The sequence below is a fragment of the Emys orbicularis genome, chromosome 1 (assembly GCF_028017835.1).
Source record: "Emys orbicularis isolate rEmyOrb1 chromosome 1, rEmyOrb1.hap1, whole genome shotgun sequence".
NCBI classification, from domain to species: domain Eukaryota; kingdom Metazoa; phylum Chordata; order Testudines; family Emydidae; genus Emys; species Emys orbicularis.
The window spans coordinates 289,479,130-289,503,185 of record NC_088683.1 but is presented as its reverse complement, the minus strand read 5'-3'; the positions used below and the strand labels follow the sequence as shown (position 1 = coordinate 289,503,185).

The 24,056-nt window shown below is 41.7% G+C and overlaps 1 protein-coding gene across 1 annotated transcript in view; it reads right to left on the bottom strand.

Annotated features, from left to right (window-relative positions):
• Positions 1–24,056, bottom strand: part of KLF12 (KLF transcription factor 12) — a 240,301-nt gene that overhangs the window by 56,445 nt on the left and 159,800 nt on the right. The window contains exon 6 of the mRNA XM_065418059.1: positions 6,601–6,636. Within this exon, the coding sequence (XP_065274131.1) occupies positions 6,601–6,636 (36 nt within the window). The remainder of the gene's footprint in view (positions 1–6,600; positions 6,637–24,056) is intronic.

Sequence of the window (24,056 nt, the reverse complement as noted above, 5' to 3'; positions counted from 1 at the left end):
TCACTCACCCTGCCCTCTGCACTTGGAATGGCCTCCCTTCCTGTATAACATTCAACCTTCTTCTCCTTCACAGCCCTTCTCGGAGCCTATGGTTCCTCAGACCCTTGCCAATAATAACCCGCACTGTCACCCCAAACCCAGGAAGATCTAAATACAAAAATAAATACACAGACTTCATATTCTGTAATGTAAGCAACCCCATAATCATATTTGGTAAATCATATCTAATGTAGGCCAGGATCCTGAAAAGGCTTATGCAAGTGCTTAGTGTGAAGCACAAGTAGCCCCACTGAGCTCAACGGGGCTATATACGTGCTTAGTATTAAGGATGTTCTTAAGTGTTTGTAGGATCAGAGCCTTAGACTGTAAACTCCTCAGACCAGGTACCATGTTTTAAGCTCTCTGTTCAGCGTATATATGTCTATGGCCCTATACTCAAATGCAAGCCTGCAAATAAGGGTTAAAATGAAAAAAAAAAGCAATGGAACCTTTTCTACATAAGAGATAAAAAGGAGCAGGTTCAGGAGATAAGTTAAATGATAGAGAAAAACAATTTGATATCTTCCAATGTTGTACGTAGTGGAGTTTTAGCCATGTTGGTCCCACGATATCAGAGAAACGAAGTGGGTGAGGTTATATGTTCTACTAGACTTGGGATCGGCAACCTTTGGCACGCGGCTCGCAAGGGTAAGCACTCTGGTGGGCTGGGCCAGTTTGTTTACCTGCCACGTCCGCAGGTTCGGCCGATTGCAGCTCCCACTGGCCACGGTTCGCCGCTCCAGGCCAATGGGGGCGGCGGGAAGCAGCAGCCAGCACATCCCTCGGCCCGCGCCGCTTCCCGGAGCCAACATTGGCCTGGAGCGGCGAACCGCGGTGCGTAGGAGCTGCGATCGGCCGAACCTGTGGATGCGGCAGGTAAACAAACTGGCCCGGCCCGCCAGGAGGCTTACCCTGGCGAGCCGCGTGCCAAAGGTTGCCGATCCCTGTACTAGACCAAGTTCCATTGGTGAGAGAGACAAGCTCTCGAGCCACACAGAGATGAGCTCTAAGATATTACCTCTCCCACCTTGTCTCTCTAGAGAAAAACTAGGCTTCCACTTTTACAGATTGTTTAATTATTCAACTCTCCTCTGCTGTTTTTGTTATCTAATACATACTCATGTTTATAAAACTGCAGTCTGAGTAAGGGACCAAGCAGGGTGTCTAGAGACAACAAAGAGCATGTTGACACCCTGGATATCAGACTTGTAATGAGACACTAATTTGGTTCAAAGCAGTAGTTTGGCAGAAACAACATACTTATAGACTATTAATAGAGAAAATTTTCACAGAAGCTGTGACCTTTATGCCTCGGCCTGGGCTTATAGCCCTGTCTCTATTACATTTAAGCAAATCATTGCAGCAAGACATCTTATTTGTATCTTTTTTTTTTAAATCACAATTGTAAGGCTTGAACTCCCACTGTTGTGCTACTGTCTATTACAAATACTGTTGCAGCACAGAGGTCTACCGTTGAAACATGACAGGAAAAAAGGCATCCTTTATGGCCAACTAAACCACAATGTCCCCCTGACCCTGCCACAAATCTGCAGTCAACCTTAACTACCACAGATTTTAGCTGGAGGCCTCAGGTAGATTTGGGGAAAGTTAGCACTCTAGATGTTACAAGCTGTAACAGTTAAATGTGACCTAATATGTATGAAGTAATTAATAGCAGAGAGACACACAAAACAAATCAGAAGACATGGAGTTGCGGAAGCAGCAACAAATAGGGGTACCTCTAAGTGGTTACTTCCTCCACATCAAAATTCACAATGTGTCCAAATGGGTTTATAGTTTCATTGACTCTAATTAGGCATTTCAAATACAGCATTTGCAAATGCTTGACGGAAAACATGTTTAAAAACACATCCAAGAGGATAGCTCCCTTGTTACTTCAGCTTTCATTTGCCAAGCCGTATGTTAACAAAAATGTTGATTGTTAAGGTCACAGAGTCTAGAAGAGCCAACCCAAGATATGGCTGTCTTAAGGTCTTTTGTGAAAATAAGTGATTAGAGCCTGTAACTCAAGCAATCAAAACTGACAGTCTGCTCTTATGTATAAAATACACAGTCACTGCCTCAGGTAGCAAGCACTCTAAAACATAGCTACATAGGATAAAATTCTGCTCTCATACAGAGGTGTAATCTGATGTCAAGATTTACACCAGTGCAAATGAGATCAGAATTTGGTCCAGAGAAGACAAGACACAGAGTTTGGTGCTGGCACACCAGCTCACGCCAAGGTCCTCGTGTTTCAATGGAACACTGACAAATACATGGCTGGAATTAATGTGGCTCACCTGGGTGTTAGTATAGTTAAAACAGGTATTAGAATTATAAGAATGTGTTTAGACTTTATTGATTGCGTATGAGTTGCTGCATGCATTAACCTCTAATTTAACCTCACGTATAACTTCTGTAGCCCATATGGTAAGGTAATATTTGCACGGTTGTATTGTGCGCCTCTGTAAATCACCAGACAGGAGAGAGTCATTAATTAGCGTGAAGGGCTGATCTTCAACAGAAGTTGTCACATTCTTCCCAAAATGAAAGGTCCATCAATACCAGACGGACTATTATGGGATGTTGCAACCAGAATTTCCCTACATGCCAGCAACAAGAGGACAAAAGACTTTTGCTGTTCTGCTCTCCTCCTTGTGAAGATGAGTGTTGGAAGTGGACTCCTTCCATAAGCTGAGTTTGCAGCTCAGTGCACATGGCAGGAAGGGGATAAAAACCCCAAACCAAAGGAATTTAGGATCTCTATGCTGCTTGGATTCTGGGGGCAAGGATTTTCTGGGCATAATCAAGAGCTTCCCAGCAGATTAGCCTGAATTAGCTCTATAAGACATACAGAACTTGCTTATTATAGAAACTTCTATTACCTTTTGAAACTTAAGATTGTAACTCATTTGTGTATATATGTTTACCTGCTTTGACCTGGTAATAATTCTCTTGTTTCCTTTTTCTATGTAATAAATCTTCATATAGTTTATTATAGGATTGACTATAAGCATTGTCTTTGGTGGGAGATTAAGGTGCAACTGACCCCGGGTAAGTGACTGGTTCTTTGGGACTGGGAGTAAACTGAATATTGCTGTGATTCTTGGTGTAAAGTTGACCATCTAACACAAAGGTACACTTACCTGGATGGCCAAACAGACCAGAGTAGCCAAGAAAATTGTCTGTGACTCCATGTTAGGCTGTTACACTGTCTGAAGAGTTTAAAATTGATAAATGGTTGGTGAAATCTAAGTATAGAACTCACAGTTAATTCTGGTTTTGTGCCCTGGTTCCTAACAGTCTACCCTGAAGTTGGTACTCATGTTCTTCAGTCACTGCAGGCAGCACTGCACAGAGAAATCCAGAAGCGAAGATAATTTATGTTTACAATATTGGACAGTATAATCTCACTTCTTTTTGACACTGGAGAATTAAGTTCATCTCAAGCAGAAGAAACAATTTGGATCATTTTGTGAGACTTCAGTTCAGGGCAAATCTGGGCTGAACTTTCAAAAAATGAGGCTTCTTACTAATTAGAAGCAACCATTGCATGTATGAAAGTCCATAGTATTTCAGCATGTCTATACTTCCAAAATGTTTGCACTGTGAAATAGTGATGTGCTGAATTTAAAATATGATAAACAGATTACATGTTTCAATAGAATGCAGTTAGTCTTAATGATGGGTGTTGCGCTGTCTGGAGTAGCTCAGGACCATCACTGCCTACTCCAGGGCAGACTGTCAGAAACAGGGCAGAAACCCCAAACTGGTGGTATGTCTGTAATTAGATTTCACCAAGACAGTAACAAATGTGAACTCCTGGATCACTATAACTGTCTTACCATGGAATCACAGCCAGTCCTCTTAGACTCTCCAGTCTATCTTGCCACCCAGACAAACTGGACTTAGTGATAAATGATCACTTATACCAAAAATCACACTACATTCAGGTTGCTCCCAGTCCCAGTCACTTATCCCAGATCAACTGGTACCCTAGATCTTGCACCAAAGACAACACCTGTATCCAATCCTGTAATAAACTATCTAAAGGTTTATTAATTAGGAACTAGAAATAAAATAGCAAAGAGTCCAGTGGCACCTGATAGACTAACAGACGTATAGGAGCATGAGCTTTCGTGGGTGAATACCCACTTCTTCGGATGTTATTTACAGGGTAAAGCAAGCAAACATACACACAAATGAATTATCATTTAAATTCTAAGAGTGACAGAGTTATAGTGATCTGTCAATTCAAAGTGTCTTTCAGGGTGGACCCAGGGGTAACCCCTAGGGATCTCTGCCTCAGTTTAGAGTCTCTGGCTCTGTCAGAGTAAAAACAGTGAAGAGAGAGATGGGAAAATTTTCCTGTAACTTTCCCCAGATCTACACTATAAACTTCATCAATATAATTACGTCACTCAGGGGTGTGAAAAACCCACACCCCTGAGCGACGAAGTTATACTGACCTAACCCCCAGTGCAGACAGCATTATGTTGATGGGAGGCCTTCTCCCATCGAAACAGCTATTGCTTATCGCGGATGTGGATTAACTATGCGGATAGGAAAAGCTCTCCTGTCGGTGTAGTAGCGTCTTCACTGAAATGCTACCGAGGTATAGCTGCACCGTTGCAGCATTTTAAGTGCAGACCTGCCCTTTGTTTTTTCCTTCATTCAGCTTCCAAGTCCACAGGATGAGGTTCCTTACATATAGCATTTTCAAGGTGTGATAACCAATCCTTTGCATTGTGATGTTCCTTAATGGCTCATGCGATTTTGATAATTCTTCTGGATGGGCGGGAGGAGGGGACAATTCCTGTGCCTCAGTTCACAAGTTCAGAGCAAACATTTTCAAAGTTATAAAGCAAAACTTACATATTTCCTTATAGCATGGAATGCAACATTACAACTGAGATTAATGCATGGAGCAATTTGCAAGCATTTCATAGAGTCTAAACATTAAATACATCCTTATAAGACTGATACCTATTTTGAGCAAAACTAACATACAGGTGAACTGGTCTGGTGTCTGTCCAGTTATAAGTTTGTCAGTTCTTAGAAAATGTCTGCAGCCTGGGCAAGAGCTGGCATCTGGCCTGTCAGCGTCACAATAGGTTAGTATTAATGGGCTCCTTGCCCACAAAAAAAGGGCAGAGTTACAGACCCCCTGGAAATTTATTAAATGACCATCCTTGACAGTTGACCATTGAAGATATGACCTTGATGATTCCATATTTGTTTCTGCTTTTAGATCATTTGTTGTTTCAGTGAAATATATACATTTATATGTACAAAAATATGTGTGCCTCAAAGTAAACCAACTGGTATAGGTGTGCTGTCTACTGCAACAAAATAGCTATAAAGACTTCCAATTTGGTGCGCTGTATTTCAGACATATAAAAATATATTGCATGTCGTAACAAAGGACAGTTTTAAAATGCAAAATTCATAGGATCACAGACATTAGAAATGGAAAAGTCCTTTTGTGTCCTTTAGGCCATCTCACTAATAATGTACGGTTATTCTGTGCAATATATTCCCCAGTGTCTTGTTGAGTCCTATCTTAAATGGCTAGATAGTGGGGTTAGCACCACTTCCTGTTGGAGACCATTCTCTAGCCGCATAGATCTCACTGTTAGGATATTATTATTCCTGAAAAACTCTTCACTTCGCATTGTGTCTCCTAGTAATAACCTTTTGTAATCATCATTCCCCCTGGTGGTGGAAATTACATGGAGCCTATTTTATTCTAACTTCCATCACTGGCTTAAACTCTAACTGCTTATGCCAATGGAGGATCAGGCATAGTGCTCATCTCCACCACAACTTCTCTCATCCCTGCCCCACCCACACCATGCCACCTTGACCCTCTTAGACTCAGGGTGGGATACCGCTATCATACAACCATCTATATCAAAACCCCTGGCCAGTCAATTATGTGACATGAAAAAGAATTCATACAATAGCTTTACAAAAAGCAGAATTACACAGTTATTGGCACTGTAACATAATGTAGAAAATATAAGCTAACATATACACTTAGATGACCAGTAATTTCATAGCTTGTGGAAGGCAGTAGCGACTAAAAGTGAAATACTATAATGATTGTGAAATTAAATTATTTTAAAATTTACATTTAACCCCCCCATACACAATCCCATATCTAGTGCTATCTGTAAAGGGTGGGGAAATACCCAATGCTGTCTTGGATGGAAATAAAACAAAACCAAGGAGCATGATCCGCACATGACCAGACTGTCAATGTATTTCTGAACTGCTATATACAACCTCAATATCCAGTGGTCTGCTAGAGAATTAAAGCCAGTTTTCACTTCCCTCAAGTCACTTCTGGTTCAAGTAAGGTTTCTTCCTAATATGGTCATAGCAGCCAATCAATTTTCTTTGCATTGCCTTATGTACCTTTCAAACACTAGAGCCAGATGGCTGTCTATTGCCACATTTATTGTGGAGAAACAAGTGAAAAGTTAAACAGCATTGAATTAACAATGAAAATGATGATCAGTGTAATGAATCATTGTAGGCTTGATTGTTACTGACCTCTGATGATTCTGAGCATAAGTGAAATGTACAATCCTAGAAAAAGCATATGTGTATTAAAAGTCAGATGTTATTTCTGTGCATATTCACAAATAATCAATTTACATTTCTCCTTTCCCTGCCTCAGTGGGTCTACTTTATGGCTCAGTTACCGACATTTAGCAATCATCTTTATTTTGTGTCTGTGTACTAAAAGCAAACAAACACAAAGCTTGACATAGTGCATGTGCCAAATTATTATTATCATTTTTATAGTACCTGAAAGGGGAATTGGTGCTTTACAGAACAATTAGAAAGACAAATTCTGTGCTCCAATGAGCTTGTCTAGTGTGAGACAAGACAACTAGTGGGGATTAATAAAAAACAGCAAGGAGGTGACAGAGAGAGGAAGGACATGGGTTATGGCAATAAGATTAGGCAATTACTCAGTTTAGGCATGTATACTTGTTGAGGCTTTAATTAAAGTTATCTATTGTTATTATTATTAACTCACTTTTTCAAATGAGGCTCAGTGAGTGTGGACATTCTGTAAGTATGCTTTCAGGAGCATAGTTTATTGTACTCTAAAGGATATCTTATTTCACTTACTTTTTGCAGCCTACAGACAGAAGATATATTTGAAGGACTTGCAGATTCCAAAGTAAATATGACTATGAAGGATTTACAGGTCAGCAAATAACAGCCACAGATTTTGAAGCTTTCATTGATTTCACAATGATGGAATGATAAAATCTGTGACTATGAGCCAAGATATACCACACTAAACAGCCTACCTCACTATACTGAATGTAAAGCAGCATGGACAAGTAATACAGTGGCTCCCTGTTAAGATCACCTTTTATAACATTATAATAGTGAACTCACTTTCAGCTGAGCTAGGAGAAGGTGTGATAGACTTGTTTCCCTTACTGACCCTTTTTTAGTTTTATGGGCTCATTATTCAGAAACTGAATTGCCTTCTCTTGTTACATGGTCAACATGGTCTAGTGGACAGGGACTAGACTGAGAGTGAAGACTGGGAGTAGGTCCTAGCTCCCACACAACCTCTGACATTACTTCCCTTTCCTGTGCTGAAGGAATTATGAATAGGGCCCTACCAATTTCATGGCCGTGAAAAACATGCCACGAACAGTGAAATAAGCCCTTTCCTGTGAAATCTGATCTCCCCGAAATCAGCTGGGCTGGGGAAGGACAGGACTTGTCCTTCCCCTGCACGGCTGTTATGGGGGGAGATCACACCCACCTCCACAGGCAGCGCAGAAGCTCTTGGGGCGCCCAGGCTTGGGGCTGCTGCCATCCCCCTGTGGCTCCTGCTCGGGCTCGGGGCACCCTAGCGCCAGGGCTTCCACCCACTGCCACCGCCACTGCTGCCCCCCCGCCCCCGTGTAGCTCTTGCCAGGGCTCTGGGCTGCCAGAGCTGGGGGTGTAGTGGCTGTGGCTCCTGCCCTGGCTCAGGGACCTGGACTGGGGGCTGCCACCCCCCACAGCTCTAGCCCCTGCAGCTCCTGCCCGACTCGGGGCTGGGGGTGCCTGGCTCAGGGCTGCCCTCCCTTGGCTCCTGCCTGGGCTCAGGACGCCTGAGCTCCAGGGCTGCCGCTGCCCCCCCCCTTGCAGTTCCTGCTTGTGTTCTGGGCGCTTGAGCTCCTGGGAGTCTGTTCTCGTGCCCCTGTGGCTCCTGCCTGGGCTCTGGGCGCCCAGGCTTGGAGTTGCTGCCCCGGCCCCCCCACGGCTCCAGTTGGGACTTGGGGCTTCCACCCCATGACTCCTGCCAAGGACCTGGGCTGGGCGCTGCCACCCCCCACAGCTCCAGCTGGGACAGGGGGTTTTGCGCCCCCCCCATCTCCTGCCCAAACTCCAGGCTTCCACCCCCTACCCCCCGTGGCTCCAACGGGGGCTCAGGGTGCCCAGGCTCAGGGCTGCTGCCCCCCACGGCTCCTGCCCGGGCCGCCCAGGCTCAGGGCTTCCACCTCCCCTCCCAGCTCCTGCCTGGGCTCGGGGAGCCCGAGCTCAGGGCTTCAGCCCCCACAGCTCCTGCCAGTGCTGGGGCACCTGTTTTTCAAATTGTCCGGAGCCCTTGGGAACGGGGCCCCATAGGCCTATACATTAATCCACCACTGGCCCTGACTAGCAGCTAGGAGCTCTCATCTGGGGCGCTCCCAGCAGCACTGGGGAGATCAGATCTACCTTCACCTCCGGGAACCTCCTCCAGCTGCAGGAAACGCCACAACTGCTGCCTTCAGAGCTGGGCTCTGACGGCAGCACAGACATGAGTATGGCAATCCTGCAATGTCCATATAACACCTTTGGGACGACCCCCTCCCGCCCTACGATCCCCTTTTGTATCAGGAATCCTACTGTTGAAACACCTTGAAATTTCAGATGTAAACATGTGAAATTGACCAAAGTGAATCATGAATTTGATAAGGCCCTAATTATGAAGCCTTTTCTAGGCTCTATGTTGCACTGGTCATTAACCGAGTAGTCAGTAAAGAGCCAGCAGTTCAGTAGAAAATACTTCTAACAATACAAGAATCCTGGCCATTCCATCCTCTGCTCTTTGGGATAGGGACCATCTGCATTTTGCGTATTATACAGAGCCAAGTACATTGTTGACTCTTTAAATAAATAACAATAATAACAAAGCCAGGGTATATATCAGTGGGCTACTGGTGCACTACTTTGCTGGTGGAACTAAGCTGTGGGCTAGCAGCCTACTAATGCACAACCTGTTGTGGAGTATTGCTATAGTTACTGATCACCTTTTAACTTTAGGTTTCTCCAGTTGCCTGACAAACTGCAGAACTACATACCTTTCACAGACAGATGGAGTTCCAAACTCCTGGCTTAGTTAATGGGGCTACAGCCTGCTAAGCTGCACAATCATTACTAAATATGTTAATGTATCACATTCCACTTTACTCTCATTACTGTGTGCATTCTTGGTTTGCATTCAGCAAGAGAATGTTCAGCTATTACAAACGCTTGGTTTGTGCAGATCTGTTGCAACATTTCATTTCCACCACATGAGTTGATATAGGCTTCCCAGTCAATTTCTTCAGACAGCCAACTCTTGTTGAGGTGTGTTGCAGGACTACACTACTGTCACAGAGTCCAGCTTTCAACAAAAGGTTAAATGGAAAAATCTACCTTCCAGGCACTTTAGTTTTCAAACTGGCAGCCTAGAGCCCCCAAGTCTGACCTGTACCTCATTTGGTACAGGGGTGTAACAGCTGAAGTAGGGGATTGCTTGTGAGACCTATGCCATCAGCGATGAAGGCCGGTCCAAAATATCACTTTGGGCATTATGCAAGGTGAACAGGTCCAGCGAGTACCCTGAAAATGATGGCTAATACAGGCGGGAAAGATGCAGGGCACGAGCTGCACCTAGCTACCTGAGGTGAAGGAAATTGCTGAGAAAGACTCAACAGCTCGGGTGTAATACTGTGAACCCAGTACTGGTAGACCGGGAAAAGGTTTGCATTACTGTGCCTCTGTCTCAATATCTGGGGCAAGGTATTCTTTGGGACAATCGTTTGCTCTTGGTTTTAATCAATGTGAGTAACTCGGCACTCAGCACTGGGGTTAAAACCACTGCTCTACTCTCAGCTTATAATGCCCTGTTGATGCCATCTTCCTCTATTGCACTTGTGATGGGCTCGCGCCAAAGCCCCCCTGGGGACATGTCCTGTAATGTCAGCAGGCGCGTCTGCAGTATACTGTGACAACGTATTCAATCGTAGCTGGGATCTCTGCCAATCCATCAAAATTGCAACCTGGAATATTGCAATTCTTTACAGACGTGGTCATCAGGTCATTATCTCATGTGAAATGGACCGTCTTGGCATATCAATTGCAGGCCTAGCAGAAGCAAGGCTGATAGATCATGGACACAACAAGGTGAGAGATTCATTACTTCTGTATTTTGGTGATCCTAACCACTTACATGGGGTAGCATTACTACTGTGAGGCAAGGCCAAGTCCTCCTTGATAACTTGGACACCCATGTCTTCTCGACTACTTATTGTACGTCTTAAACATTGGCATGGTCACTTCACTGTCATAGTAGCCCATGCGCCGACAAAGGAATCTGCTGATTTAGTCAGAGATCACTTCTATGATCAATTGGAATCTCCAGTATGTACTGCCCCTCCACAGGATAATCTCGTGACCCTGGGCGACCTAAATGTAGTTACTGGCACCCTCTGAATTGGGCTTGAATAGGTTATTGGCCATTAAGGTTCAGGTATACCCAATGATAACTCCTGCCACTTGCTCATGTTCTGTGCCTCCCAGAGTCTTTCCATTCTTGGGTCTCGGTTCAAGTGGCGACGCATATACCGGATGTCCTGGATCTCTCATGGTGGTGTCACTCAGAAGGAGTTGGACCGCAACATCACATGTGATAGGTGTCTCTTCACCTCTTGCAGAGTATATTGCAGTGTGGAATGTGCCGTGAACACAGATTACCAGCTAGTGGTTGCCCATATGGTGCTGCTGCTGCTTCGACGAGCAAATACGCCCTCTGCAATGATGAAGAAGTTTGACAACGATGCACTTCTCCATGTGCTGGGTTTAGCCAACAGATTTTGTATTGACATCAGCAATAGACTCTCAGTCCCAGCTGACCTGCCAGACAACGTTGAAGTCGCCTGTTCTCGTCCATCCTCTACCAATCTGCCAAGCAGAGAATTGGCTACAGGTGCGCAGCACATCAACTATGGCCATCAGAGGAGCCTTCCAGACAATTAAATTGAAGGCCACAGCCCTCCAGCATGATGATAAGTGCACCCATAATTAGCTGAAGTGAAAGTTCAACACCCTGGCACTTCATGATCGCGAGGAATATTATAACCAAGTAGCAGATGATGTTGAACTCAGCTTAGCCAGGAGATACTTAAAGGCAGCATTCAGCATGATCTGCAGTCTCAGAGATCAAGAGGTATTCGCTATGAATGCCATCTTGAACAACAGACCATGTTTTGTGGTCAAAGACAAAGTTGCAAAATCTAGGATCAGGTCCATCCATAACTCCAATCTCTTTGAATAATGAAACTGTCGAAGAAGTTCCAGCTTTTGCTATTTGGGTTTTATACTCACGAGTTCCTCCAACTCTCACATGGAGGTTCTCCACCAGATTGCCATTGCAGCATCTGCCATGGGTTGTTTACAATGGATATGGAATCATCATCATCTTGGCATGACAACCAAGTTCAGGGTCTAGTCAAGATGTACCCTGTCCATACTGCTGTACAGTTGTGAAACACGGATACTAGGCCGCTCAGACTGGGGAAACCTGGCGGCTTTCCACACAAAATGCCAACTTTGTATATTGGGCATAAAGTGGAATGACTTCATTTTGCACATGTTTACAGTCGCTCCAGTCTACAGACTCCTGGGGCCATTGTCTGCAGACAGCACTTTATGCTTTTCGGACATGTCGCGAGAATGCCACAAGACATTCCAGCGAACGCCGTTCTCTGGGTGGCTTGTAACATCCGGGATAAAATTCCACCGACCGAGGGGTGGAGGCAGCCCAGAGTCAGACCCCCTATTACATGGGTGCATCAAATCTGTTCCGCAATTGGACTCTCGGACCTTTGCAATTGCACAGGAACGGATCAAATGGCAAACGCTCGCTACGGCCAACCGTTCGGCTAAGTGCTGAAGAAGAGAAGAAGAAGAGCTCACAGTCTGTTGTCCATGACAGGTAATGTAGCTTCCATTTTTATAAAGCACAAATGGAATTTGGTATATCGTCAGTTTGTAAAGAATTAAGGCTATCAAGTATCTAAACCAAGGACATCAGGCTGCACTGTAAATGTAACCCATGCAGTTAGGATTTCTGAGAACACAACATATCACAATAATGTGATATGCTGACAGGTTTTAAGGGGCTAATCTAAGTCCTGGAGGTAATGATTTGGAACTGTCTTCCTTAAGCCATTGTGGTTTTTTAAATACAGCTTAGTTTACATCTTAGTTTACATTAAAATATCTTTTTAAATTTGCCTCATCCATTGAAACTATTTTGAGGATTCCTGGAAGGTTTGTGTGTCTTCTAAAACTGCTTCTGCAATTGTCTGCTCAGGCTGCACCTCTCGCTGCACTAGCTAGTTATTACAGTATTTTGCCTTGCTGCTGCAGCATCGCCCCTTGTTCCAGAATTCAAGATGATCCTTGTTCAAGGGAGCCACGTTACTTTCAGTCTGGCTGAGTACACCACTCTTTATGTCACAAATAAGCCCCTTATTTTAAAGAAAAAAGTTAAAATGAATTGCTAAATTGCTGTAAACTAATCTTTATGTATAAGAGACTTAGGGTGTTAGGTCAGCAATTTACTTAAATCCCTATTTTTCCACAGTGTTTAGACTGGGTATTATTTTACAGCAGATAATATAATTTTGTTCTAGCTCCTTAAAAGGACCAACCACAGTCTCCCTTTAAAACCAAAGTGCACCTTTGCACTTGTGCAGCCTGTATTCTTTTAGGATCCTTTATTAACATTCTTTCCCTTACATGCTGTTCAATGGCTGCCACAGCTGAGCTGTTCTGCACAGATTTTCTGCTCAGTATGGGGGCAGGGTGTGTTAATTACAAAGAAAGATGGAGACAGGCCAGACAGCCCCTCTGATGAACTGTCTCATACATGCGCAGCCTACTTCCTGCTGTTTTGCAGCTACAAAGATCACCTGTTGGTGTTGGCATTCACCCAAGCTGGGGCCTAGCGGAAATGACAGAATCAGCTAGAAATGAGAGCCAGCTCATATTCCAGCTACCCAAATGAGAGAAATACAAAAACAGATGATTGCAATGTGACCTAGCTGCTTCATATAGGAGCCAAGGGGGGGGGGGGGGGGGGAGGAAAATGTAGAAAACAATCATTTAAAAGAAAGCTCTGCTTATACTGGGTCTCTGACTGCTGCTATTTTCTCTCCACACCCACAATAGAAAAACACTTCTCCACATTAACAGCTGCCCATGGGGAGAACTCACTCTCTCCCTTCTGCCCCTGCTAGGGATGTTGGATGCTCCCTACCTTAAATAAAAGATTATAAACAAAGATCCATATATTTTACTTAAATAATCGGCCCACTCCAACAGAGACCTCTCTGTACTGCCTGGTCGTACATGATTATTTAAAGAAAGCCTAGAAATTCGGGTCCCAGACTCCTCTGTCCCTCACCATAAAAAACAATATGCAAACCTACCCCTCACTGAAATTCATACCTGTGCAGGAGAAAGACTATGCACCATTTAAGTTTCATTTCATACTTCTAGTCAGAAAGGCAGATTAACAGTAATTAACTCAAAAAGATAACTGATATAGGCTGTCTTTTTAAATATAGGAATGTTGTCTTTTAAATGATAAAATACTTCTATGCAAGATTCTGGTCATATACTATACTTCCAGAAGATACAGACTTCAAACAAGGCATTGCAAGCTATTTACAATATGTATTTACCCAAAGCAGCAATATTCATAACATTCAAAATGTTTAGTGGAATATCTCTGACCCTGAGTTCAAACATGTTTTGATATAATAAATACACATTCTCTAGTATGGCTTAACTGTCTTTAAAAGAGTTCCAAAGAGGTTCTTTTTTTGCCCAGTAATTCTTTGAAAAAAAAGGTAAGTGAATATTAATTTTTGAAAAGGCAGGGTTTTCTTTTCCAAGCAACGGAATGAGCCCCAGAGCCTATTTCTTGCTGAGAAAACACTTCATGAATAATCAGTGCATATTCCAGTTCCCCAATAAGCACCAATTCTTCAAACCCTCAGAGCATCAGGCAGCTCTTGTGACTTTGGCGTTTCAACTGTGACACTTCTTGCCTTACCCTCCTCTATTTTAACACATAGCTTCTGGCAGCTAGGCAGGTAACCAGAAACCAAACCTTTAGTAGTGAGAGCAAGCATGGCCTAATTTGCACATTATGAATTATTCAGGAGTTCCTGATTCCTGCACCTGCACAGAGGCAGGAAACCTGCAAGGAATGAGCATTACTCTTCTCTTGGGTTTACACAAGCTCAATTACTGCTCAGCCATTTTGTTCTGTAACTAAGGGTTTCGGGTCTTGTATTAACCAATGAAAATGGAAAAAAAAATTCTCACAGCATCAAAAAACAGGACAATCATTCAACCTCTTTTGAGGTAAACAAATTCTATCAGAACGTAGCATTCATCTTACACATGCTAATCCAGATCAGAGCACAGACACAAGAAACTGAATATACACCATAAAGAATGTGTCTACCAGCTACTCTATTTAGATAAAAAGCAACAGAGGGTCCTGTGGCACCTTTAAGACTATCAGAAGTATTGGGAGCATAAGCTTTCGTGGGTAAGAACCTCACTTCTTCAGATGCAAGCCTCTATTTAGATATTTACTCAGCTGTACAAGACAGCACATTTATACTTTTTCCTAGCTCAGAGCTACAAGTATTTCACTTGGTAACTTGACCATTCAGATTTTTTCCCTCCAAAGTCTGCAGATATAGCTTGGATAAATTATCCACCGTGGCAGTCTGGCTAAGATCAGGGGTCCTATCAGTTTAATGTTAAAAATGTCCTCTCTTGAGAGAGTATATCCTGAATTTTCAAGAGGATGGATTTAATGAGCAAATAGGTGTTTTCCATCTTCAGCTACTATAAGCTTTGTCAAAGAGTAAGTGACTGTGATGCTGGTAAACCAGGTGCCAGCTCTTGCCAAGGCTGCAGGCATCAGCTGAGCACTGACAAATTCATAGCTGGAAACCAGCTCACCTGTATGTTAGTATTGCTCACGATAGGTGTTAGACTTGTAAGGATGTGTTTAGACTCTATAAAATGCTTGTAAAATGCTGCATTCATTAATCTCACTTGTAATGTCTGCATCCCGTTCTATAAGGTAATATGTAAGTTTTGCTTTATAACTGTAAAAATCCCTATTCTGAACTTGTGAACCCAGGCAGGAGAAGTGGTTCCCCTGCACATCAGGAAGGACTATCAAAACTAAATGGTCCATTGTGAAATATCACAATACAAACACTGGGTTAATGGCCCTTTCACACCTGTGCTGTGTGCAAGAAAGCTCATCCTATCAGCTTGATTTCTGGAAATAAAGATAGCTGCCATGAAAATTCTTCATCTCCTTGCTGTTTGGACTCTCAGAGGACTGGAGTTAGGAAACAAAAGCAGAGATCCCCAAGTTCAACCTGGGTCAGCCCTAAAAGACATTCAGTGCTGACAGATTACTGCATCTCTGTCACCTCTTGGAACCACAGACTAAACTATATATGGCGTCTGCTTTTAACCTGTAAATACACCTCTACCCCGATATAACGCAACCCGATATAACCACAAATTTGGATATAACGCGGTAAAGCAGCGCTCCGGGGGGGCGGGGCTGCGCGCTCCAGCGGATCAAAGCAAGTTCAATATAACGCGGTTTCACCTATAACAAGGTACGATTTTTTGGCTCCCGGGGACAGCGTTATATCGGGGTAGAGGTGTTATTCTCTAATTTCCTTTCCTAGTTAATAAATCCTTAGTTAGTTTACTATAGGACTGGGTCTTTGGTATGAGATCTGAGGTACAAATTGACCTGGGGTAAGTGACTGGTCTCTTGGGACTGGGAGGAACCTGAATCTTTTGTGATCTTTGGTATAAGTGACCATTTATCACTTAGTCCATCTTGTCTAGGTGGCAAGATAGACTGGGGTGCCTAAGGGGGACTGTCTGTGACTCCATGGTAAGACTGCTATAGTGCTTCAGGAGTTCACATTTGTTACTGGGTTGGTGAAATCTAATTATAGACCCTACCACCAGTTTGGGGTGTCTGTCCTGTTTTTGACAGTCTGCCCTGAGGTTGGCACTCATGGTCGTGAATCACTCCAGGCAGAGTGACAGTGACATCTAACAATAAATCCAAATACGACACAGAATCATTCTAATCTAGAAAGTAAATATAAACATATGCAGAGAGCTGACACAATCAAATTAGTATTATGAACATTTGAAGATAAATGTGAAATATTTTTTGAATAAAGGATATGAAACACACAGATGTAAAAGCATTAAGTCAATGCTAAGCAAAAACTTCTATACTGCATCTCCTGTTCCTACTCTCATTGCATATCTGTGGGTTTTGTTCTTTAACGCACCAGCACCAACAGAGTCCTCAGTTAAAAGATCTGCTTATTAATCACAGGCAGCTAAGCATCCTGCTTTGACTGGTTCAGTAAAAGAGATCTGCAGCAACTGATAATACAACTTTTTTAATCCTCTGTTTCAATGGAACAAGTCTAACACAAGTGTTAAGTATTCAGGAAGGTACAGTCAATCCTTTTCAAACCTTCACTCTTCTTTCAGTGCCTAAATAAGTTAATTCAGACTTCTTTCAATGCCGAATGCATGATTGGTCCTACATTGCCACTATCTCATTCCTAGCCAATAACAGTTTCTCTGGGTCTTTTAAAAATTATTTTAATCAGGCATGTAAACATGTTGTATTCTTTGATGCTCTTTCATTCAGCATCATTAATCCCCAGCATGAAATCAATAGACTTAAAACATTTAATCATGTAAAAATGCAACCTACAAATCCACAAATGACTTTCGTTCATCACGTGCATGGACAAATACTCTATAAGTTAGAGACTATGCCTCTCTTGCTTCCTTGGGGATCAGGCTAGTGTCTCATAGAAATAAATAGATTCTCTCTCTCTAGATATCTGCCAATAAAAAAGAATAGCCCTTAATGAGGGGAAAATGTGATTGTTTGCTAAGTCATCCTTTCCCCTGTCCTGGGGTCACATTGGTCTGATGAGATGGTCCCCTACTTATACTAATGTAGAGATTTTTTTAAACTTTGTTTTGTTGTAGTAACTAGGTCACAGAGTCTACTGCATGTGCATTAAAGGAAAATATCTTCCTCCCTACAGTGATTTAACCCTTAGCACATCACTAATTATACACATAAAAACAACATATATGGACAAGAACCACTATTTTTGTTTTGTTTTACTAAAAGAGAATTTGCCCCCAGGTAATTCCCTCTAACATGTGAAGTCCAGGGGCAAAGGAGAGATTTGCTGGGAAAATTTTGACAACATCTCACTGTGTACGGCAACACAAAGAAGCCTTTAGAGGGTTTCCTATGTGTAAGATCCTCCGAACCCATCAGGATATAGAAAGCAACTAAAATCTCACCAACAAGTCAGAAATCTATGGCTGGAGTATAAACATGAAGAGCCATTGATTCCTATCTGTGGGGGATTAAAAGGAATGGAAGAAGTAAACAGGGAAGAAGGATAAAAGTAAGAGTAGTTGAATTTGGTCATATTAATCACAATTAAAAGATTAACATGTGAATAATGTTTTTTAAAAAGTGCAGGCAACTATATGAATATCCTATGTCTCCAATATAGTAAAACCCATTCTCCTACTGTAAGTGACTGAAGGAATGAAAACTTTATAACAAGTTTATTTGGGTATAAGCTTTCGTGGGCTAAAACCCACTTCATCAGATGCATGGAGTGGAAAATACAGTAGGAAGATATATATACCAGTACATGAAAAGATTGGAGTTGCCTTACCCAGTGGGGGGTCGAGACAAATCAATTACAGTGGGCTATTATCAACAGGATGAAAAATCACTTTTGTAGTGGTAATCAGGGTGGCTCATTTCAAACGGTTAACAAGAAGGTGTGAGTAACAGTAGGGGCAAATTAGTATGGGGAAATTGTTTTTTTTTTTTAGTTCTTGTAGTGACTCATCCACTCCCAGTCTTTATTCAGGCCTAATGTGATGGTGTCCAGTTTGCAAATTAATTCCAGTTCTGCAGTTTCTCATTGGAGTCTGTTTTTGAAGTTTTGTTGTTGAAGGATTGCCACTTTTAAATCTGTTATTGAGTGTCCACGGAGGATGAAGTGTTCTCCGACTGGTTTTTGAATGTTATAATTCTTGACGTCTGATTTGTGTCCATTTATTCTTTTGCGTAGAGACTGTCTGGTTTGGCCAATGTACCTGGCAGGGGGGCATTGCTGGCACATGATGGCATATATCACATTGGTAGATGTGCAGGTGAATGAGCTCCTGATGGTGTGGCTGATGTGATTAGGTCCTATGATGGTGTCCCTTGAATAGATATGTGGACAGAGTTGGCAACGGGGTTTGTTGCAGGGATAGGTTCCTGGGTTAGTGTTTTTGTTGTGTGGTGTGTTGTTGCTGGTGAGTATTTGCTTCAGGTTGGGGGGCTGTCTGTAAGCGAGGACTGGCCTGTCTCCCAAGGTCTGTGAGAGTGAGGATCGTCCTTCAGAATAGGTTGTAGATCCTTGATGATGCGCTGGAGAGATTTTAGTTGGGGGCCGAAGGTGACGGCTAGTGGAGTTCTGTTACTTTTGGGTACCCTTCTGGCTCTGTCGATCTGTTTCTTCACTTCAGCAGGTGGGTATTGTAGTTTTAAGAATGCTTGATAGAGATCCTGTAGGTGTTTGTCTGAGGGATTGGAGCAAATGCGGTTGTATCTTAGAGCTTGGCTGTAGACAATGGATTGTGTGATGTGGTCTGGATGAAAGCTGGAGGCATGTAGGTAAGTATAGCGGTCAGTAGGTTTCCGGTATAGGGTGGTGTTTATGTGACCATTGCTTATTTGCACTGTAGTGTCCAGGAAGTGGATCTCTTGTCTGGACTGGTCCAGGCTGAGGTTGATGGTGGGGTGGAAATTGTTGAAATCCTGGTGGAATTCCAGAAGGGCTTCTTTCCCATGGGTCCAGATGATTAAGATGTCATCAATGTAGCAAAAGTAGAGTAGCGGTTTTAGGGGATGAATGCTGAGGAAGCATTGTTCTAAGTCAGCCATAAAAATGTTGGCATTCTGTGGCGCCATGTGGGTACCCATAGCAGTGCCACTGATTTGAAGGTATACATTGTCCCCCAATGTGAAATAGTTGTGGGTGAGGACAAAGTCACAAAGTTCAGTCACAAGGTTTGTCTGACATTATCAGGGATACTGTTCCTGATGGCTTGATAATAGCCCACTTTAATTGATTTGTCTTGACCCCAAGCAACTCCCATCTTTTCATGTACTGCTATATATATATCTTCCTACTGTATTTTCCACTCCATGCATCTGATGAAGTGGGTTTTAGCCCATGAAAGCTTATGCCCAAATAAATTTGTTAGTCTATAAGGTGCCACAAGTACTCCTCGTTGTTTTTGCTGATACAGACTAACACGGCTACCACTCTGAAACTTATAACAAGTATGACTAATCTGTACTTTACTGTAGGTATTTTGAGCCTTAGTGAGCATTCCTGATTGGTTCTTTTGCAGTTATTTCCACCAACAATAAGGTTTATGTGCTGAGCAGCATGCAGGGAAAGGCATAGTTTAGGGAATTACTTCAAATGCCTTGGCTGTCCCTAGCTGCATTAATTTTTCATTGCCTCATTTAGGCTAAAAAAATGAGATAAGTCTAAACTATGTAATGAGGGCATTCAAAATTGGGCAAAAAGAAGATCAAGCATTTTCTTGTGTAGGCACTTCTAATTATTATCAGTAGGATCCAGTATTGTTATTTATTCACATTAGAAGGAACTATTTTTAAACTTTTTAAAAAATCATGGTCCAGGCTAACTGAAAAACTTTTCTACTTGACAGAGGCTGGAGCTGACTCTTGATTCAAAATGACGATTCAGATCCAGACGTAGGGTCAGGTTTTCGAAAAAGGGTGCTCTGCCCTGAAGTTGAACCACAGGAGCAATCTGAGTCCTTGCACTTCTAACTACCGAACAACATGAGTTAGGGGTGCAACAATATACCTCGAAATCCTGAATTTAATTAAAATCTGCTAACTGATCACAACCACTGCTTTCAGTTAGCCCTGTAAATAGCTGAAACAAAAAAGAAAAGTGCAAGTTTCTGTCTTTGAACACTCTATAAGTCAAAGCAAATCAAGGTGAAAATAGTGTCCAGCAGGATAATTCAGACCAAGAAAATCATCGAGCTCCACAGCAGTTTGACCCTAGCTTGGCCCCAGAGGCAGCTCTACAGCTGCCAGATAGAGATCCTGCCAAGAAGCTAGCAGAGGTGCAAGCCAAAAAGCCAGCAACAAACCCACATGCCAGTACAGGAAAGCTATATTCCAGAATTTGGCATCTGGGTCCTGCAGCTGCCAAACACTTCCCATCTGACCAAAGCCGTACAGTGTGCTCCTAATAGAAAAGCAAGAGTGAACTGTAGAGGAGCAAAAGAAGTACTGTCTGTAGGACACAGGAGGATGAAGGAGCATCCTGTACCTACCAACCTCTGAAGTATACAAATAATGCTGCTGTATCGCCAATATAATAACCTGGACTGATAGACATATTTTTAAGGATACAATGGGAATTGATAAATATTTTGCTGGAAAAGAAGCAGGAGCAACACGTAGGACCTGTGGGTAGTCACGTCAATGGGAATTTTGTCACTGACTTCCCTAGGTACAGAATTTTTGTGCTACTAAATCTGACTAAATCCATCTTTTACACTGAAAGGCTTAATAAGTTTGCCTGTGTTTGACTGCAGAACCAAGGGATTGATTTGAGCAGCACGTATGGCCTTCAGTAGATTTCCTGAGCATGATAAGCTAGAAAAGTTTCAAGGGGCACACAGAAAATGCTTCTCCTGTGCTCCCTGAGCTATTCTGTATGCCTCTCCCTACACAGAGGTCTTCTGCAAAGCCACTACAGCACTGTAACCATCCCACCTGTGCTCCTCAGAGGAATGAACCCACAATTTATCCCTATGTTTTAAAATTACAAAGACACACAGTACACAGAAGGGAAAAATCCTGACCCCATTGAAATCAGTGGTAAAGATTCTCTTGGCTTGTATGGGGCCAGAATTTTACTGGAAATATTTGAAAATCGGATTCTCTTTCATTTAGTTGTCAGGAGTTTAGTTCAGGGTTCTGGGCTTCCTCAGCGACAACTGATGATGATACCACTAACTCTTAAAGGAATGTAAAGAATGCATCTCCCGGCACAATTGAAAAATAAATAATAAAGTGACTTTCAGTATTTAAAAGACAATGCCTCAGATATCAGAATACAAACTTGAGCATCACAGAAAAGAAAGGCTCCATATTTTTAAATGATGGTGATGTTGTTTGAAAAAGAAATTAGATGATATTTTTAAAAATGCCTAAGAGTAAGTACTTAGCTCTCATTGAAACTGAACAGGCATGTAGAGCTCTTGGGCACTTTTGAAAAAGCGCATCCGTTGCCCCTAATTTATATCTGTTCAACCCCACTATTTCAAAGTGGTTCTATCTTATTGGACTTCATTAATCCTAATGACTTAAATGAAAGTGCAGAATGAAATGACAGTCGGGAAGTAGAAAATAACTGTGGAATGATTGCCTATAAGAAAACAAGGGAGTACTTTTTAAAAGCCACATTAGACAGAAGCCACATTAAGCTCCATCTTAAAAGTTAATGCTGGGAAACCCTGCAGTGATAGGTCATGATTTCTGTCTCAATTTATGCATCAGTAAAATAATAATAATAATAATAAAAATACAGGTTACTTAAAAAGAGATGTTTGTTATCTTACTTTACAGCTGTACAAAATTTTGTAAGCCCAAAACTTAATAGTAAGAGCAAGAATGTACTTTTATAATAAAAATAATGAATATATTACAATTTTAAACATGACATGATGCAAACATACCAATTTCCCTGAAATGTCATGAAAAAAGCATAATTTCAGTGACATGAAATTGTCCAAAACAAAACAGAGAAACTTCTTGAATGAAATTCCATGAAAATAAATTATTTATCCACATATTTGCATTTAATTTATAATACAATTCACCATTTCTGAAGACTGTTGGTATCCTGTTATTTTCCCTAACTGCAATAATCCGTAACTCCAGTAAGCAAATTAAACCAACTGTGATGAGTTTTCCTTGCAGTATGATGACGATTTAAGTGGACTGTAGGAGTTAACAATTTCATATGATATATTGAGATTATCCCCTTAGCCCAAATTGTACCCTCAGTTACATCTGTGCAACAACAGTGATGGTTCCCCATTGCTTAAGTGAGGTTGCATAGATGTAACTGAGGGGCACAATTCAGCGCATTATGTTTAAAATATTCAGAAGAGCCTATAAATCATTTCCTAAGTTTTCTAATTATTAGGTTTTATTTGACTCCCTAAAATATTGGACTTTATTCTCATCTGACATTAGTGTAAATCAGTAGTAACTCCGCTGAGTCAATAGAGTTACAATGGAGAACAACTGGTGCCAGAATATAATGAGACGCATTAAGTCTACAGATGGTCTATCCATGCACTTTAAGGAATCTTACTAAGGTTAACTTGTATGCATTATTTAAGACATAAAGCTAGCATTCATAAGCTGTAAATAGCATATTCATAGTGAGTGTAGATGTTTGAAATCCCCTAACTTTCCTGACTCAAGGATCACATAGTAACACAAAATCTGCATAGACCACCCCTAAAGAAAAGAAAATGAAAAATAGAATAAAGAAGATGTGCTGCTGAGAAAAAATAAGTGTGGGAGCTATGTTGAAGTGCTGTGGATACCTCTGTTTCATGGTCAGCTGCTCAAACATATCTTATTCTGACATTATGTGAAAGTTAAGTGGGACATTTTAGTCTTATGAAAATCCTAGAAAAATGAAAATGCTATTAACAAGTGTCATAATTTAAAAATCAAAGCCCTTCTTTTAGCAGAGATTGCAGTCCCCACTGGGGATCAAAAGGAACCTGTATCCGAAATGGTAACAGAACTGTTCAAATATACATTGCTTTAGAAATGCAACATTTTAGGACAGTAATGGGCTTTTTCTCCAACAAGGAACAATTTCCAAAATTGAGGTTGCTCTTTCAACTGGCTCGAAGAAAGGTATTAGGGTTGGGGTTTTCATATGAGAGCACATGTCAGCCATCACTGATAAGGTTCAAATACTCACTTAAAATCAATGAGTTTATATAATTTTTTTGTTCCCAAGCAAATTTTAGTGCCTTGAGCTGGCCCGAGAAGGTGAGTTACTACTGCCATTTTGTAAATGTTTGAGAAATGTGAGTTTGAAGTTTCTGTAATATAAATTTATTTAACTGTATATTAATGTTATTAATGGATTAGGGGAATCATTTATCTATTTGACTGTTAATTTATGAATGACAAAATATAATTTCTTTCAAATGTTCTCCCTCTTAATTTACTTATGAAGCTGAGGTCTAATTATAAATTTGAGGAATGAGATTTTTCTATAACGTATTTGTTTACACTAAACATATACTGCTATGATCTAAAATAATCTAGGACATTTCATTGTATATGTTTTAAAATTTGATAAAACAAAGACAAACCAACACAAACAGTTAATCCCAATGAACATATTATACACAAGATCAATGTCATATGCATATTGGACTGCACATATGTAAGTGCTGTTTGTGCA